Source organism: Oryzias latipes, chromosome 16, assembly GCF_053564925.1.
Source record: "Oryzias latipes strain Hd-rR chromosome 16, Olatipes_Hd-rR_3.1".
Lineage (NCBI taxonomy): Eukaryota > Metazoa > Chordata > Actinopteri > Beloniformes > Adrianichthyidae > Oryzias > Oryzias latipes.
Genome location: NC_136252.1, coordinates 22,662,408 through 22,681,228, shown reverse-complemented (window position 1 = coordinate 22,681,228; position 18,821 = coordinate 22,662,408). Strand labels below are relative to the sequence as shown.

General features: G+C 38.7%; 1 protein-coding gene across 1 annotated transcript; it reads left to right on the top strand.

The window, feature by feature from the left end:
- The first annotated feature begins 2,729 nt into the window (after nt 1–2,729).
- Nucleotides 2,730–18,597, top strand: pitpnc1b (phosphatidylinositol transfer protein cytoplasmic 1b). The gene is made up of 10 exons (XM_011485379.4): nt 2,730–3,272; nt 7,817–7,965; nt 11,643–11,731; nt 11,919–11,926; nt 12,082–12,153; nt 13,882–13,974; nt 15,354–15,509; nt 15,723–15,786; nt 15,906–15,992; nt 17,966–18,597. Exons 1-10 carry the CDS (start codon nt 3,225–3,227, stop codon nt 18,106–18,108), a joined length of 909 nt encoding a protein of 302 aa, XP_011483681.1. The 5' UTR covers nt 2,730–3,224; the 3' UTR covers nt 18,109–18,597.
- The last annotated feature ends 224 nt before the right edge of the window (nt 18,598–18,821 follow it).

Genomic DNA, 18,821 nt, shown 5'->3' with positions numbered 1-18,821 from the left:
TGCTAATTCAAATTAATAAAGGTCCATAATTCACATGCTTGCAGTTGGGGAAGGGGCACAAAGATCCTTGACCTTGGCCTTTGACCACTTTATAAATTGAAGAGCCTGTAATGCAGCACTGGCAGCAGGCCCATCAATTAATGATCTGCGTCTTCCTTTATTCTCTTTAATACAGAACCCTTTGGCTGGCCGCAGACACACAAACAACAAGAGAAGGAGACATCGAGGAGAGAGAGGTGCTCACTAGTTTTTAGCAAGTGCCCATTCATTTTTCATTGGGTGATGTGAGAGGATGTGATGGGTAAAAGCATTGTGATGAATTTCCCTCCAGTTTAATCACTACCAACTCTTTCACCCTGCAAGACAAGCAGCTCCGACCAGAAGAACAGGTTTAAAATGTTCCAGAGGCAAAGCACTGAGCCTTTAACTGAATTGTTTGGGTTGAGAACAAACAACTTTGCTGTTAACCATAAGACTAAAGTGTACAAGACATTGTATGTTCAATGTGATCGGATTTCACTACAGACAACTGTAATTTTATTGTCTTGCATTACAAGCATTTTGCTAAAAGCTCCATAAAAAGTGATCAAAGTGGACAGATGTTAGAACGTTCTTGTTGCTCAAGAGTTAAATTGAACAAGTGTAGTTTTTGGTGAATTTGAGGAAGACTTTAAAGCAAAAAAGATCAAGACATTTCATTTTATTTTGTCTGAGGAAAATTTGACAATCCTGTATGAGGATATTAGATTTTATGGCATTTCCAGCATGCAAGGTAGAGCATGGATGTTTTGCTCGAGGTTTTAATGCAATATGTTCAGAAACCTACGGATGAAAACATTTATAGACCTAAAATAAGGCTATATTTGGTTCCAAACGTTTGTTATACAACACACTTATGCCTGGACAAACATTGCGCAAAAGGCAACTTACAATCGCTATTGCTGTCATAGAGTTTGTCTTTATATACTGTCTAATTACCACTTTTCATTGGGAAGTAGTGTCACTGCTATTTGCATTATTGTGGTATCATAAAATAACATTTGGAATCAAATTGCTTCCTGGTGGCTTTATGTCTTATATTAATAAGGTAGCCTCTAAAACAAGTTACATTTCCCAAAGTCTCTCAGTTTTCTTTTAAAGTCTGTAAAAGAAAGTACAACACCAACGCACAATTACCATAGCTTTTCCTTTTTTTTTTTTTTTTTATTACCATAGCTTTTCCTGCAATGTGACATAATGCACAAGGCTTTGGGATAGTTGTAGCAGTCAGTAAGACACCAGATCCTCAAAACCTGGAGTTTTGGTTGGCATACCCAGTCATATAATATATGACAAAACAGAGTTACCCTCTCCATTAACCGAACATTTATCATGATAGGCAAAAAATTCTCTGATGTTTTTGCTTTTCTTCTTATTTGCATTATTTATTTTACTTTAAAAAAGGCACACACCCACAAAGCAACCACATAAAGTGAGACCATCAGCTTCTTAGCAAATAATTTGCATTTTGAATATTTATCAGTTTAACATAAGCTCAAGATAACACATTTAAATACCACATCCATTGTTATTTTCCGGGTAATATATCCTGATACAGATCGTGTGCAAATACCAGACATCAATAGGCCATTTGCTGAATATTAGTTTTCTCACCTTCTACTCTATTTTCTATCATTTCTCCTTCTCTGCAGCTAGCTGTGATTTGGATTATTTGAAGAACCGCGATGAATAGGGGTAAACTGAAGTACACATCAGTTTTATCCATTTAAGTAATCAATCAAGAAATCAGTTATGATCAGCTTCATAAGTCACCCACTATCTTTTTCTTCCAATTCCGCCTAAACAATTTACCAACAAAGTAAATAATCAAAACAATAAGTTTATCAATCAGCTGCTGAGTAAACGTCTTTGTAAGTCACTACCAATCATCCCTCAAACTGAGGTTCAGAGCAAACTGTCAAGGCTCTGGGAGTCAGGGGGAAATCAAGGCAGAGTCGTGCAAAGCACACCTCAGCTCTCTGAAGTGGCTTCCCTTCTCCAAACACTGATCTGATAAGATGGAAGTAAACCCCACCAGGAATTTGTTTTCCCCATTTCAGCACAGAGCACAGTGAAAGCAAAGACATGAAGAGACCATCTCAAGACACACTAGGAAAAGCAAGTGAATTGCAGAAAAGGAATCCATGGCTGGTTATTAGTTTTTGCTCGTTTTATACTTACTTAGAGAGGCCAAACATCTGCTTCTCTCATTTAATAGAAGGACAAACCCTATAGGTTTGGCTGTGGCTGAGCAGCCAGTGACTCAGGGAAGGACAAAAGCAAGATATTGCAGCTGCTTAGATTCCATTTGCCATTGACTGAATGTGGATTCAATTAAGACAAGCTGAAGGTCATGAAGAAAATGCATTGTGAGACAATCCATTGCTGTGGCTCACAGATACTCTCTTCGCCAGAACCATATTGAACCCACTTGCCCACTCTGCTTAGCATTTATGACGTCCAATTGAGAGTTTTTTTAAAAACTGATGTGAGTAATCAGTGTTGGCTTGATGCTGTCAGACCAGAGTTGTCGTTGACAGCAGTCCTGGGCGATGGAAAATAGAGAACTGATTAGGATCAGTGAGGTAGGGAGGTGACACAGGTGAAGAGGCAGGAAACAACCATGGGTGGAGTACTATGGGAGGGAAAGAAGGAGTTGGAGAAAGATAAGAGGAAAGCAGGCAAAGGAATTTGTGACAAACTGAAAGCAGTGGAGTGTTGCTGAGGGGAAAGGGAGGAGTCACATACAAGAAAAAAAGTTAAGCTTGGAGAGAAAAAGGGATTAGAACAGGTAGAGTTGGTTAGCGGTGGCTTAAATATTTTTTCCACAACTTATCACCACTCTGTTCTTACGGCAGCCAAGGAAGGAAGAAGACAGACAGAGAGGCCAAGTCAAGGCAGGAGAGGGGAAGAAGTTTAAGAAAGGAGAAACGAGTCTTAGAGGGAAAAAAAGAAGAGTACAGACGAGGTCTAAGGAGGGCAAAAAAAATAGCTGACAGAAAAAAAAAGCCTAGAATGAACTCCACGGACTACTGACGTCAGCAAAATAAAAAGAGGAAGAACGCCAGGGGAGAAGTTACTTTGGTCTGTGTGGCATGCTCGAGAGAGTCTACTATGCAAGTAAGACAGCTGGGATAAACAAGATTTGGGCACACTTCCAAAACAGCACCTTTCTCTGAAGCAGCATGTTGATGAAAGAATATCGCATATGCATGCCACTGACTGTGGAAGAGGTAAGTGTCTGTCTTTCCCATGCTAAGGAAAATGCACACACTCACCACCCGGCCTCAGAAAGCATGAAACTGACAGGGAAAGGGGCTTTTTTGAAACATGGAGATGCCTTTAAAGCTTACAAACTCAACAGAGCAGTTGGGAAAATATCCAACAGGGCACAAAGTCTGTACTGACAGAGCTTCGGTACATTGGGTGTCAGAGTTGTTGTTTTTTTATATACACAGCTAACATAAAACACCTAGCCAACAGCTTTACCCTGAAAGTCTGCAGTTTGTGTATGCAGTTAATCTCTTCCTGCCTCTTGTACCTCTTTCGCTTGCATTTCCTCGCACATCGGCGCCCAAACTAGTCCGACTGGTTGCGGCTGTGCTCAAACAAAGCCTTGCAACTTTACACGCAAGCGGTTCTTGCTGGAGAGAAGCAGAGAGGGAGTTAATTCCCTGAAGTGCCCTTCAAAAGGAATGTCCTCATCCCTTTCTGTATGCACCCCCACCCTCTCACCTCTACCTGTTACCACAACAATGACAGTGACAAATCACAGTCAAATGGGATTTACAGTATCAGTACATGGCACATGGAAACTTTTGGCTCGCAGCAAATCCTATTTTGCCTTATTGTATGGCTAGTTTAAATGCAGCTTACTTGAGGACATATCAAATAGAGATGACTGTCTCGTTCCAGATCATTTCCAACATCTCTACTTGAGCTGTAGTGGTTGTCATATGTGACACATCCAGTAGTTCCTTTTGTAGCATGATACATCTCTCCCGAGAGGAGGAATGTTGTGTATTGTGTTGTGCTCTGGGAGAAGCAGAATGGTGACAGTAGCTCAGTGTGTCAGAGGACTTGATGCGTCATTCTCCATTTCCTCTTGACACTTGGCGAAGGTGACTGGAGAAATACATACGGGTTCACAGGTACTTGAGCTCATAAGCAGCTTCAGCAGTCAGAGTAACGAGTTAGTGGGACAGGTGAGGATCAGATGGAGCTGTACACCCTTCCTCCAAGCTATAAACCCTCAAAATGATCTGAGATTGTCACCTACATCCCTATAAGATTTAATGATTTCTTGGTCGTTGTTTTATTCTACACAGTTACCACAGTAAATAATTCTTACGTAAAAATCTTTGACAGGGTTCCCATGGGAAATACTCTCAGAAAATATCACATCAACGCTCTCTACAATGTTAACTATGTCATTATCATTACTCTCATCTGTGACAACAGCCTTGAATGAAATTAAAAAAGCTTTTTTTTTTCGGTGGAATAAACACTTTTATTATAAATGACATAATATTCCAGTGGAAATGTGCCAAGCCTAAAAAGAAAAGTCATCAAACGGATGCAAATCATCCACAAGCTGACTTATTTAGAATCAAATTGACTTCGCATTAGCGTCCAAAAGCAACAGTAAATCAACAGTACTGTGCAAAAGCAGGGAGCCACCCTTCATTTTTCTTTATTTCATTTCCAAAGTGTCAGATTTTTTATGCTCATTTAAAGTAGTATTTAGCAATTGCATTGCCGTCTTTTCAAACGGTTTTGCTTGAATGTCGTCTCCTTTGATCTTATTTCAGTCCAGCCTTCCTCCGTATGTTGAATTGGTTAACACAGATCTGTGAATCGTTTATTCAAATAAAAAATCAATTTCAAGAAATGGACTAATATTTCCAGACAACTTGACTAAAATGCATTTTTATTAGTCAAGAAGACAAATAATTTGTTCATACTTCAGTGATGTGCAACGAACCAAAATTATATCAAATCTGCATCTTGGATGTAGATCTTACACTGTATTTTGTTAAAAAAAAAAAAAAAACTGTTTGGACATGGTGAGTGTCTTGTTTTTAAGAAAACATGGATGCGGGAAGCACATAATGTCTACATGATATGTAAACAAGAAACTGGTTTCTCCGTCTGGTTTTTCTGAAAATCTTCTTCCGTAATATGCTGCATTTATTAAATATTTGCACTGATTTACATGAAAAAGGGGCATTAACTATTAAGCATAAATAATTCCTTTTCAAACAGGTATTTTGACAAATATTGCTTGAAAGCTGTCCTTGGTAAAAAAATAAATAAATAAAAAGGAGGACCTCACTGACTAACCTGGTCAACACAAATCTCAATAGCCCTTAAATTCCACGAAAAGGATATAATTATTAAAAATGTCAAAAATTCTGCTTAGATAAAATTCATAAAGTACTTTTAGTGTGAGAGAAGCTGGCTGCTTTTGTGACTGGTATTTGTATGACGGTATTAAAACACAAATCACTGTGATTAATTAAGTCCCATGAATACCCAATAAGTAAATATTGAATGTTGACATTCCACTGTAATTGGAATAAGAAGGAGAGTTGCCTGGTGTCAGCAGTGAAGAATGGCATACCCATGTCAGCCCTCCTCCTTCTCTTGTTCTTGCCATCTTTCTTTTTAACCAATGTTTCTACTTTTTACAATATTTTAATGTGTTTTTGCCTTCCTTACTTACCAAAACAATATAGGGCAACAAAATTAATTGCATCGCAATGGCAGCAGCTAGTTATTTCATTTTAATAGCATCTTTCTTTTTTTAAATGTAATATTAGTGTTTTTTACCATGAAGTGTCACCAATAAAAACCTTTTTTCTAATTACAAGCCAGGGCAGAAAATTAATCGGAAAGTAGCATTAGTGCAAAAAAAAAAAAAAAACAGAGAACATTTTGTTTGAAGAATGTAGATCTGATAAGACATGTCAGCGAGTCTGTCAGATCGAGCCCTTTGTGGATCACTCCACATGCCAAAGGCCTCATCCTCTTCAGACCCACTAAAAGAAAATCCTCATCAGCATCAGGCACAAACTAGGGCTCCAGAACCATACAAAGTCCCTTCTCTTTCATTAGAAATCCACTCTTTCACCCTCACTGGCTGAAGTAAAATGTAGATTTCTGAGATTCTTGCTTCAGGACAATCTTTACACACACCAACTGGCCATTTCAAAAATAAAAGACAAAGCTCTGTACCCATACAGCCCTGAGCAGTCTTTGAAAACTAAAACTGAGAAATTGAACCTGCCAGACATGACCTCTGTCTTTATTAGCTGTTCTTTTATATATGCTGATTGTTACTATCGTTTTCTGCAGGAAGCGTTAAAAGAATGCTTTCACTTTTGTCTAAGTACAAGGAGTGACAGAAATTCCAACGCAGTAGTTTTGTTGCATGTCCTGAACACGTTCCTGCAGTTTGTCCTGTTTGGGTGCAGCTAGTGCAGCGTTGCTTGAGGTGCCCAGTGTGTTAGTTTAGCATGCATTCGAATACTGGTACCCTAGATGTCATGGAAAAATAAGGCTAAGGTTAAAAAAAACACTCAACAATTCATCAATGTTTATTTTAAAAAAATACAGCATTGATTCATCAAATCCTTTCATTGAGTTTCCTATGAAGTCATTTTTGTGTTTTCTTAAAGACATGAAAAACTACTTTCACTTCCTTTTTAATTCAGGACACTGTGATATTATAATGAAAGTCCCACATTTGTTCAGTTTAAATCACTAGTTACAGGTGATTTCAATTGGAATTTTAAAACAGTTATTAAAACAAAATCAATCTTTTTAGTATGTTAGCAGTAATACTTAGTCCTATAGCAAAAATATATTGTTTAAGCTTTGTTTTAAACACTAGCAATTTTAAGAATGAACCTAATCCCTTATTGTCTTCTGTTAATAATTTAATTGTAAAAGTTTGGCCAAAAAAAGTCTGTACAATTTATAAATGGATCTAAATTCAACTAATTTGACCAAAAAATAGCCCTGCAACAGACTGGCGACCTATACAGAGTGAGTACCCCGCCTTCGCCCAACAGTGGCTGGGCTGGATTCGACAGCCCCATGACCCCAAAAGGGATTCAAGGGGTTCTGAAGATGGATAGATGGATGGTCTAAAATAAATAAATAAAAAGATTTTAAAACAAAACCAAAGGAGTCTGCACAATTTTACAAGTGTATCTAAATCCATCTAACTGGACATAAAAAGCACAGTGTGTGCAGACTAATTTCACCCATTTGTCAGAGCTCTAAAATTGTGAACATTTTGAAAGTTTGTTCCGTGGTCTTACATATATAAAGGGGAACGAACATTTGCAGGAGACAGTCGTGTTAAAAAATATTGTGAATTTACCTTCAGCCATGTCTTTTTTTTTACTGGGTGTGTGGATTTTGAGACATGTAAGATCATGCAAGATGTTCTGCACAGCTCTTTGTGATAGTTTTATGTTTTCCAAACTGAAGCTTCCTAAACCTTTCAAGACAGTCTTATTTTTCTTTTGTTTTAAAAAGGAAGAATGTATAGGCGGATCTCAACATGGTACTGATGACTGACCACCTTTAAACACCGTAAACGGAATTATAAGGACATGTCAATCAAACTGGACAAAACTGGATTACATTATGTGTTTTTTTGAAGATGATTTCTAGTTTTGTGTTTACCTACGTGTCCCATTCTCTCTTTCCTTCCTCATCTTTATACCCCACCCTCACCATATCCATAACTTGCCCCTGGCTCCAGTACAGGATAGGGCAGCTCTACATGATCAGTAAGCACTGCTGTGAGCAGAGCGACGGCGGAGAAGGAGTGGAGGTGGTGAGGAATGAGCCGGATATGCACCCTGAGCACGGCGCTGGACAGTTGACTGAGAAGCGAATTTACCTCAGCAGGTGACGTTTATCTCCTCAAACAACGACGTTGCTGTATCAATGATCCTAATTGTTTACCTGTTTAATCCTCGGGTTGTCAATTCAGACTTTACAGCAGCTGATTCGACGGTTGCTCAAGCTGAAGTCTCCACTGTAAAGCTTTAAGTGTGGATCCAAGCAACTGTCAAGTCAAAAATCATCATTTTTACAGCACTTGTGAAATGTAACATCCAATATCAGAAATCTCTGTCTAAGAAGTCCTTGCATTGAGGTTATAGAGGAAGATGAGTTCATTTAACTGTTGGCTTTTAAATATTTTAATTGTATAAACACAGGCCTTCAGCTTGGTAGAATAAGCCAACGTCATCCTGATGACAGTAATTACAGGATGATGGGATGTTTTCATCATCTTATTTTTCTTGGCGTGGAAACTTGCCTACATTTTTAGTTTTTAAACCATTCAAAACAATAATTTAAATTAGGATTAAACAAGTATCAACTTCCTATACCCACTTTGTTTAAATGGTTGTGGGGATGGTGAAATCTCTGGCAGGGATCAAATGGTTTTGCAGTGATTTTCTTTTTTTTTTTTTTTGTTTATCACCTAAGAGTTACAAAGCAGAGATGTTTTTTTTTTTTTTTAATAACAATGTAATGTAATTCATCTATAAGCATTGAAAAAGCTACAGCAATTGTACAGAAAAAGGTCTGTGGAATTTTTTAAAATGTTTTTTCTTTTGCATGTGGAGAAAAAAATAAGACTGTAAATGATGGTAAAAACTAACATTTAGAAACAACTATTGAGCCAAACCAATGAACGTTGGTAGTGCAATACCAGTATTGTTTATCAGTAACTTTGCAGTTGACAGGTTTTGCTGTGACAGCATATATGAAAAAACTGCATTTTGGTAGTACCATAATTTTGCTGTAAGTTGTCATGGAGTCAATAATGACTTCCTGTCCCTGTGCTGGTGATGCTTTTAAAAGGTTTTAATATTAAAATAGATCTTAAGCCTCAGGATGTAATTTTTCGCAACAGGTTATCAAAAAATATCAGCTTTTCCATATAAAAAAAAAAAAACAGGACAGTGGCTGATTGCTAGATTTAGCTTTTCCATAACTGACAAACCTACTGAAGTTAGTTTTGAACAGGAGTAAGAATATTTCCAACCCCTCATCAGAAGAGCAGCTATTGGACTGCACTCCTAAAGCTGCGTTCACGCCAAATGTGTTTTGCACGTCAGGGACGTTCTGTTTTAATGTTAAGTCAACGTACAGACCAATAAGAGGATGAGATGTGAACCAATTTGGATGGGAATTATCATAAAGTTCTCTTCCTGAACTTTATGATATTTGTCTTATTTGCATTGAGACAATAACAAAAAGATCCTCAAATTTTAGTTTCCCTTCTTGGACCAATGCGGAACATTAAGCCATCAAAATGGACCACAGAGAGACAGAAGTGCCATGAAAGCGTCCGCCATTCAGACGCAGATCATGCAGTAGAGGGTGGTCTTTAATGTACTGAGAAGGTCTCTGAATACTCTGATAAACCCAGACAAGGAGACGTGATTACTGATGTTTTTGTAGGGCTCTTCACAAAAAATATAAGCCTGGTCTCTCAACGTCATCCATGTAGTGATTAGACTAAAACATTTTAAACAGTAGCTCCTCCCACACGTATCAGGAGCGTCAAGTTCATGAACACATTTTTAGAGAAGCATTGAGCATCGAATTTTAAACGTGTAAAGAAAGGCAACAGACTCAAATTTGACATGTAAATTACATTTGGTGTGAACTCAGCTTAAAAGTAGCAACAACCTGCTAGATAGTGTTATCTTCTAACTTTCACTGGCAAGACTTATGATTGAAGTTAGGAGGAAAAGTTTGAATGAACTTTCTTTGTCGTTTTAATTTTATGTCTATCTTCTTTTCTGTTACCAACCCTCCAGCACATATCTTTTTTTTTTAATTACCTCCATTGAATTGTTCATTAGTGGCAGCCTACCTGCTGGTTTCTGATTTCCTGGATTTAGGTTGTCTGCCTGACAAGACTGACAACCCCCCACCACCACACCATGTGGTTTTGTGTTTCTTAACCCACTTTAAATAAAACTGCATCTTCACCTGCTCAAGTTAGGATCAGGAATCATGTCTTCTTGGAAGAAAGTTTTTAGTATATTCTGCTCAGACTTCCATTACCATTAAAAAAGCAAGACAATTAATAAAAACATTACATTTTAGAAATCAAAACCAAATTCCAGAAACTATAACCCGATTACAAAAGAATGATGAATGATGATTTCTAGCTGGGTTTACAGTTTTTCTTCATTCTATCCAGCTGTTACTGCGTGACATTGTTCAGGGGGCTTGTCCTGTAGTGTGACTTGGGGAATTAGTGGTTAATTCTGCAGGTCTTAGCAGTTGTTGAGCATGGCCCTGACACTTCAATCGCAACACCACCAGCAGCAGCAGCTTTACGTGTTTCCACACCAGTCCGAGAGGCACCTGACCACACTGATTTATCAAGTCTTTCTCGTTTTCCCTCATAAAAAAAAGCTTATTAAAATGCTTCACCTTATCAGTCATCTTTAAAAGTTTCATTTATTTCTTGTTACTCTGCAACATACTGATCTGATTTCTTACCTAAAAACTCAGATTTTATGGATTGTGCCTCGTGACCAATTCCTAAAGTATCACATTCAGACCTTCTTTCTACCAACATTAGATCTCAGCTTTCAGACACTATCTTCTATATCAGGGTTATTTATTCTCAGTTCAGTCTCAAGATCTGATGGTGCTACTTTAACCCTTTAACTCTGATGTCACCGGTGAAACCTAGATAACATGCTTTGGTGCAACGCAACTCTGCGACCACTTACGCAATCAATGTAAATCAGCTGATTTACATTGATTGCATAAGTACTTCACTTCACAGCTCAAGGCTGCTTTTCTTAATTTCAGAATCTGCTGGAATTACTTTAGTTGCGGGAACAGTTGAATGTCAACTCTGTTAAAGGGTTAAGAGATAATCAGGAATGTTGTTCGTCTTTCAGCATATCTCTTCAGGCGTCGCCACAGCGAATTAGCTTTCACCGCTTTCCACAGGTGGTTTGGCAGAGGTTTTTATGCCGGATGCCCTTCCTGACACAACCCTGTATTCTATCAGGGCTTGGGACCAGCACAGGGACTTGCGCCCCCTTGTGACTGCATAGTTAGACACTATGCTATTTTTGCAATGTGCTTTTAACTTTATTATAGTTAAAGTTAGCGACTAAAAACAGAAATCTCTTATTTAGTTCTCAAATCCAATCCAAACATCCTTAAAGATGTAGAGGGATGCTTTTGTTCAGGAAAATGTTTCTAATATCCAGACTGATGGGGAATTTAGCGCTTATTAGTGAATGTATATAGGAACACACAGCAGTACAATGACGGCGCAATTGCATTCCACTTCAATCATTTTCTGACATGTGACTTTGAAGCTACAAGAACAATTCATCACCACAGGTGTAACTGAGTGTGAGTCATACAAATCACTCCTCTGGTAATAGTGGCCTACAGCAAATCCAGATATAAACGGAGAAAAAACCCACTTAAGACTATTTTTTTTCATCTTCCATAATCTCTGTCTTGGTCTTTCACACTTCCTTTTAGTGGTTGTGATTTTTCTTTTTTCTTTTTTGATATTCTACCAGCAAGCTGCCATCTTGGGCCAAAGCCTTTGTTCCACGAATCTTCTATGTGACAGAGAAGGCGTGGAACTTCTACCCATACACAATCACAGGTTTGTGGGGTTTTTTTATGGAAAATAGAACTTTAAGAAGTACTCATGATGGCAATAGAAATTTTATTTTGTTATGCAATCATGTGTTAATACTTTGCATATACATGTGTAGCTCCAGTTGTATGCCAATTAATTTGAGTGACTGATGTTTCTTCTTGTTTCATATTGAAAACCTGTGCTGCTGCAGAGTATTCAGTAAGTACAACCTCCCATCATTCATTTTATGTGAACACAAAATAGCGCATCGCATCCAGCTTAAGTTGATTTAAACTGCTGTCTATAGTTGCCTTCTCCATTAATGCCTTTTGACCTTTTTTTGTTGTTGTTTTTTACTCCATGGGATTCTATAGGCGTCATTCATCCCCAAGTTCAGTATTCGTATTGAGACAAGATTTGAGGACAACAACGGCAATAATGACAGAGTGAGTATAGCCATAACTCAGGCAACATGGAAGTAGATGGAGGAATCAGGAAAAAAACCTTGAAGAAGGGTTGGGGGAGGGGGGATACAATCTCTTTGCAGCAACATAAAAACGTTAATCACATTGATGTGGCCATTACAAGGGAAACAAGCAAAAAGCACAGAATGCACTATTGTCAGCTCTATTAAGCAGATGTGCAGCATGCTGGTTGTAGCTGCTGTGTTGCATTTTCACCAAATCCAAAACGCACAAATGCACCAGAAGGAAGGTTAAGCAAATGTATCTTTTTTCAAAGTAAAATCAAGAAATGAGAACAAACAAACTTTAATTTACAGAGAGAGAAAAAATAGGAAATTGTGTAGGTTCACCTGCAATAAGCCTTTATTCACAGATACTAGATATCTATAGATCATTTTTTTGTATCCTCTTGGCAAGAGTTTCAAAGATTTCAGCATTTTTCTTTTTCTCTTTTCATCCTTTTTATAGTGTGTGTTGAGCTTCGTATTCTAAAGATTTCAACATATTTGGGAGGACTGAGCTAAAACTCATTGGGACAATCATTCGGTCAGTGGCTCGAATCCTGTACTTGACAGTCTTCGTGTCATAAAACATTATCCTTAAGTGTATTGGAATAAAGAACTTGATAAATGGCAAAGAAAAAAAATTAAAGGAACTTTAACTGTGATGGATTTTCAACAAATATTACATTATGTGGACATTCAAATTTCCACAGCAGGAACATCAATTATGTTAAGGTTTTGTGAAAATAAATGAACGTCCTACATTGTGCTAACCTAGAAGAAACTTAAAGAACTTTTAGAACATTTTAGAATGATCAAATTTTCGATTTTCTCGATTTTCGTATACACCGTGTTCTCTGTGTTTTTCTGCTTAGATTTAAGTCCATTTTCTACAAAACAAAGGCAGAACCAGCCCAATCTGAGTCCCTGTGAACCCTTTTTGAGTAGTTTTGCTGTGCAGACACAAACACAGAGCTGCTCAAAAGATTTGGAGTTTTCAGAAATGTTCATCACACTTGCAAGAATTCCTAACACTTTCTTGAATTCATGATTGCTAAACCTGTTTAAAGCTCAACGAGACTTGTTAGTCAAAGACCCTGACCTAAAACACGGAGGCAGAGCTGAAGATCCCTGAACACTCTTTAAAAGGCAGCACAAAACCCCCAGTAAAAGCAACACATTCCATTAGAGGGAGCAAGACCTTGAGTAGACGGAGATCAGCAGCTCCGCCTAAGCAGTGTGGCGGGCTGTTATTGTGCTACAGGTCTTTCCTTTTTGTTAGTCTTCAACCTGTGAAATGAACAACATCTTTGGGGTATTAGAACTAATTTTGTACAGGCTTGAGTTAAAATCCTTTCTCACCAAGTTTACTTTGTGCTTTCTTACAAAAAAGTACATTCTGCTTTTATGGGAATCTTTCCCTTCTCCTTTTTTATGTCCGTCATCCATTCTAGTGTTTTCCTTCATTCTCCTCCCTGTCTATCTGTTTTTCTCATCTATTTGCTCCAGTGTGATTTCTACAAAGGGCCTCAGGGTGGGATATGGTGATGGGTGTTATGGTGTGTGACCTCCGTTTTCTGCACAGTTACTCATCTGCTCTTATCCTGCTCTCCCATCGAGTGAGTAATGCATGTGTGCAAGAGTATGGATGAGCGTGCGTGTCTGCTGTCATTATATTTTATAACCTCCTCCATGTGTTTGGATCTAGGTGTTCGGGGATACGCCAACCCCAGCAGAGAATGTCAGCTTCCTGGATATTCTGAGTGATCCCATTCCTGAAAAGCACTACAAAGAATCAGAGGTGGGAATGAAATTATTTTTACAAATACACTAAAGAGAACTGCAAAAATGAACTACTGTGACAAGAAAAAAATCATAAATAATATAGAGTTTAGCATAATATATTTTAAAATGCACAGGAAATGTATCTGTCAAGAGGTTGAACATGCTACATCTATGTAACATTATTGGGTCTTTAGTTTAACTCAAACTGAGACAGAAATCAATGCTCAGCTGTATCATATTACTTCATGCTGCTATTTATTCAGAAAAAACTAAGCCAAAATGCACTTGCAGCATGTGGAAACTGACTAAACATCATCTTTTATGGAGGCACTCACACTGGTCGATAAAAATAATCAATCAATTGCATTTGATAAACAGCACCTGCTGCTACTTCTCCTTTTATGTCCACCAAAAGCACTGAGGGTGTTGCTAATGTTTCCTCCTCTTCTATCATGAGTTCATTTATGAAACCAGGAACAGACGATGTATTTTCTGTCTCAATACCCAATTGTCTTGAAACATCCCGACTCACTTTTGACTTCTTATTTGCTCCTTTGCCTCGCCTGAATACTTGACGAGTGTGAGGAAAAGTAAGAGAGCGTTTAAAAATTCTTCAATAACTGGATATTTTGCCAACTTTTGAGAGGACTTTTCACACTGGAAAGCTTGGTCCTGTTTGCACAGTTTGTCGGCTTAATTTGTCCAGTTCATCTGAACATTGTGCACACCAAAAAAGTTGACTTCTGTCAGACTAAAAAAGAGGGTCCTGCACAATGAATTCAAGGAGGTTACAGAATGCTGAAAGAACGGAAGTAAACCAAAGAAGAGAAAAAAACATGAACAGCCTGAGTGGGGAAAAGTGCAACAGCTGAGAAGATTGGAAAATGCGGAGGTGAAGGTGTTTTTTTTAATATAATAGTCAACGGACAGGCAGCTATTGTAAGTGTGTGATATTTCTTCATATTAATCCTTACATACAATGATGCCTTCACACTTCTGCGCTTCACTGCCTATCTTTGTTCCCTCCTCTAATCTGAGATTTCTCAGTTTTTCACTGCCTGCAAGCACTTTACAGAAAAAGTACATTCACACATTAACTGCAGACAAACAGCAACACATGCACACAAATACACAAAACATCAGACATACCAGTTCCTTACATTAAGTGACATGGTGGGAACATGGGCTTACAAACTCAAACATTCTTTTGTCACAGATGTGTAACGCTTCCTCTTTAGGCAATAACCTCTTTATACCTGGTCATACAAATTGTGACACTCCCTGCCTACAGAAGCTCACAGCACTCTAATGAACAAATAAAGTTTTCTTTGAATATACCTCATGGGATCACAGATTCTGCCGACTCCACTAATAACTCCTCACTGCTCTGCTCAGGACCTGAGTCGATGGCGGTCAAGTAAAACGAACCGTGGGCCTCTGGAGATAGGCTGGAAAGACCACCACAAGCCCATTATGTGCTCTTACAAGAGGGTGCATTGCAGCTTTGAAGTGTACGGCTTTCAGACCAGGACAGAGGACTTCGTACATCGAGTAAGAGGGGGCTCCACTTTTCCTCCTATGCTGTTAAATGAATTCACACCAATGCTAGCTGTTGTTTTTATCAAACAAACAGTCTAAAACAATCTCACTTCCTTATTACATTAAATGTTGCATTAGATGTATTCATTGGATGTTGCTTTTTTTTTGTCTTAAAACTGCAAGAGATTTCGTCTTCATGAATGTTCTTTCATTTCTAATCTTCAGAGCATCAAAGATATTCTTCTAGTTGCACACCGGCAGGCTGTCGCCTGGCTGGACGAATGGCACGGTCGGTCAAAAATCCATCACAATTTTATAAATGAAAACATAAAGCATTGTGAAAAATTTTAAACCGGGCTAAACAAATCAGATGTATTTTCTTTACATGTTCCTGTGCTCTATCCAAAGGGCTTAGTTTGGATGAGGTGAGAGAATATGAGGGCAAAATGCAGGAGAAGACCAACAGCAAAGTCAAATCTGGTCAGTGCAACACAGGTAAGAGTGCAGCTCCTGACTTGCGCAGTAACAAACCACCACAGGGAATGGGAAGCTAGGGTGAGATGTCACAGCTGCACGTGAGAGTGTGTGGAGGCGAAAAAGATTACCCTAAAAACAAGAGAAGAGACAAGGGTGACTGAAGATCTGACGTGTACGTTTGCATTGTTGGTTGCATAATTTAAGTCCCAAAAGATATGTACAGACAAAAGCAAAAAAAAAATAATAACCAAAATCATACAAACACCAAAACATGTATAGATAGTTGGTTTAAAATCCCACTCGGATCCTTTTTTGATCTATTGTAAGGCGTACTTGGTGGTCTGTTAATTATGTTTATGGCATTTTAAGCCAAAATAAAAAAATAAAAAAAACAACAGTCATTTTCTGGGACATAGTTTCTGCAGTGCAGCAAGAGTTAATCAGAAATTCATCTCAGAGATGTGGGCGGGCCTGTTTTCGGGGTGTAAGTCTCAATTCCCATTATCTCTTTGTGTATACCCTCTCCCGCTTACAGCTCCTCACAACCCCAACTTGTCATTAGCGGAGCAACAAAAATGGAGAGCAATACTGGAGCTATCCAGCCGTATAGTTTTGAGCCAGATGCAGATCAGACAAAGAAAATATATGGAACTATATGTCTGCAGCTGGATGCATCAATATGGAGCAGAGCAGGGAGCTCGTGGCCTCCTGTTGATTGTAGCTTCTACGTCACAACAAGCTTTTTCTGTTTTTTTGTCTGCTCCTGATTCATAAGGATTTCAATAAAGAAATACTCAGAAATTTCATTTTTAATCTTAATTTTTTTAATATATGTTCTCTATTATGAGAACAGTGCCACAAGAACATGTTAAAAACAACAAACACCATTTTCATTGGAGTGGGTCTTCAAGAATAGTTCTAGAAATGTTAGAGAGTTACCAACAGAGAGTGAAATATTACAAATTAATAAGTGTGCAATATCGACATGCCTACAGTGAGCCAGTTGCTCCAGTAGTGCCTACAAGTACCCAGATGGCTGGAGTAGATCTGTGAGAAAAAATGAGGAAGAGAGAAGCAGTCTGGAGGCATTTCGCAGCACAAGAAGCGGGGAGAGGGAGCGCGCCCACAGAGGAACGACAGAAAGACAGATGTAGGCTGTATGTTTGCATGTGCCTCTGCGAGCTGGGAGTATACGAAGGTCCATGAAGTGATCATGCTCCTCCGTCGCTCTGGTAAACAGCGTAATGCAGCCACCTGCTGCACTGTTTCCCATCATGAGCCCTCTTAACATGAATAAGCAGCTACTGCAGCACTTGGCTGCAAATGTCAGTCTTGGTGGAGGCATGTGTTTGGCCTTAGCATGTGGTTATGGTGGTGTGTGTGTGTGCATCTGTGCACCTGTGTGCGTGTGTGGTCACCCTGCCCCCTGCTGGCATGTCTGGTGAACCTCAGCAGGATGTAAGAGATATCAAAGGTAGAATTCCCAGTCTGGTCTGTTCAGTCTTGTGCCTGTGCGCGCGTTCTCTCCCTCTGAGAGTGATGATAAGAGACATCAAGCTGCAACAAATCTGCAGTCATTGCTCAATGCACTGCAGCTTGCTACGCTGCCACGAGCCCCCACAGGCCAGAGGCTGTTATAGCGCTCAACCACGCACAGACTCACAGAAATTCTGTGGGTTTTATTCCATTCATCTGCTTCATAAAAGGAATGGATGTCATTTACTGGAGAGAATCTAATAAGAAGTTGGATGTGTGAGCTGAATACTAATGAGAGATTAGGCCAATAGACGCTGAAGTGTATGACACAGATCTGAAGTGTATTTAATACATTAGAAACAGGACTCTCCTGGTTTCGTTTATTTCTATCTTTTCTTTCAATTTGCCCCCTGGTTCTAGAAGAATTGAATCTTTGTCATTTATTCAGTCATGAACATTGTATGTATTACATGTTTGGTTCAAGTATAAACGAAATATCTGTGTTTTCTATCCAGTCCCTCAGGTTCCCTCTCGTCCTGGTTTCTTCCGTTCCTTCTCTGTGACAGATGAACAATCCCTAAAGAAGAGGGGAATGACCACAGCTGCCTCCTCAGCCTCCTCTGTGCCACACGGTCGCCACAATTCAACCCCCGAGTAAAGCTTTGCATACTTTTTACGGTGCTAACCCAGTGTCAATAACCGTCATGTGATGTCACTTCTAACATACCAACATGCAAAAATGACCAAGCTGCAACATGATGATGAAACACGCTTTTACGTTTCATGGAAAAGTACGTTTTCAGTCTAAGAGGTAAAAAAAAATGTTGTAACCTTTATGTCTAAATAATGTAGTTTCAACAGAAAAGCAGCTTTGCCAGTTTATGGTCTACATGCAGCATTTGCTTCTTTAGCCCAACAAAATAATATTTTATGAACAAGTTGTGATGTGAGCTTTCTGAACAACATGACCACCTTTGAAAGTAAACAGTGCTGTTTAAACTGCATAGATGTAAACAAGAGATTAAGAACCCCAAGATGCTTTATTAAATATGCATTTGAAAAAAAAAGAAGTTTCTGTGTTAAAATTTGGTTACTTATGTACTTTCTGTACAGAGGAATGAATAAACAATGAACACTTGTTTTCCCACCTGGTAGAATTTTCCTGTCTGTTTGAGATATGCAGGTTTTCTTCTTAAACCATGCCTGTTACTGAATTTCAAACGATTCTCCATGAAGAAACCCTGTGTGAATTATGGGTTGCATTAAATCGATAAATGAATAACTAAATAAGCCTTCTCGAACCTTGAAAACAATGTGCGTCCCTGCACTTTTAGTTCCTCGACTTTAGCTTAGAATGCCAATCGGGTTGGA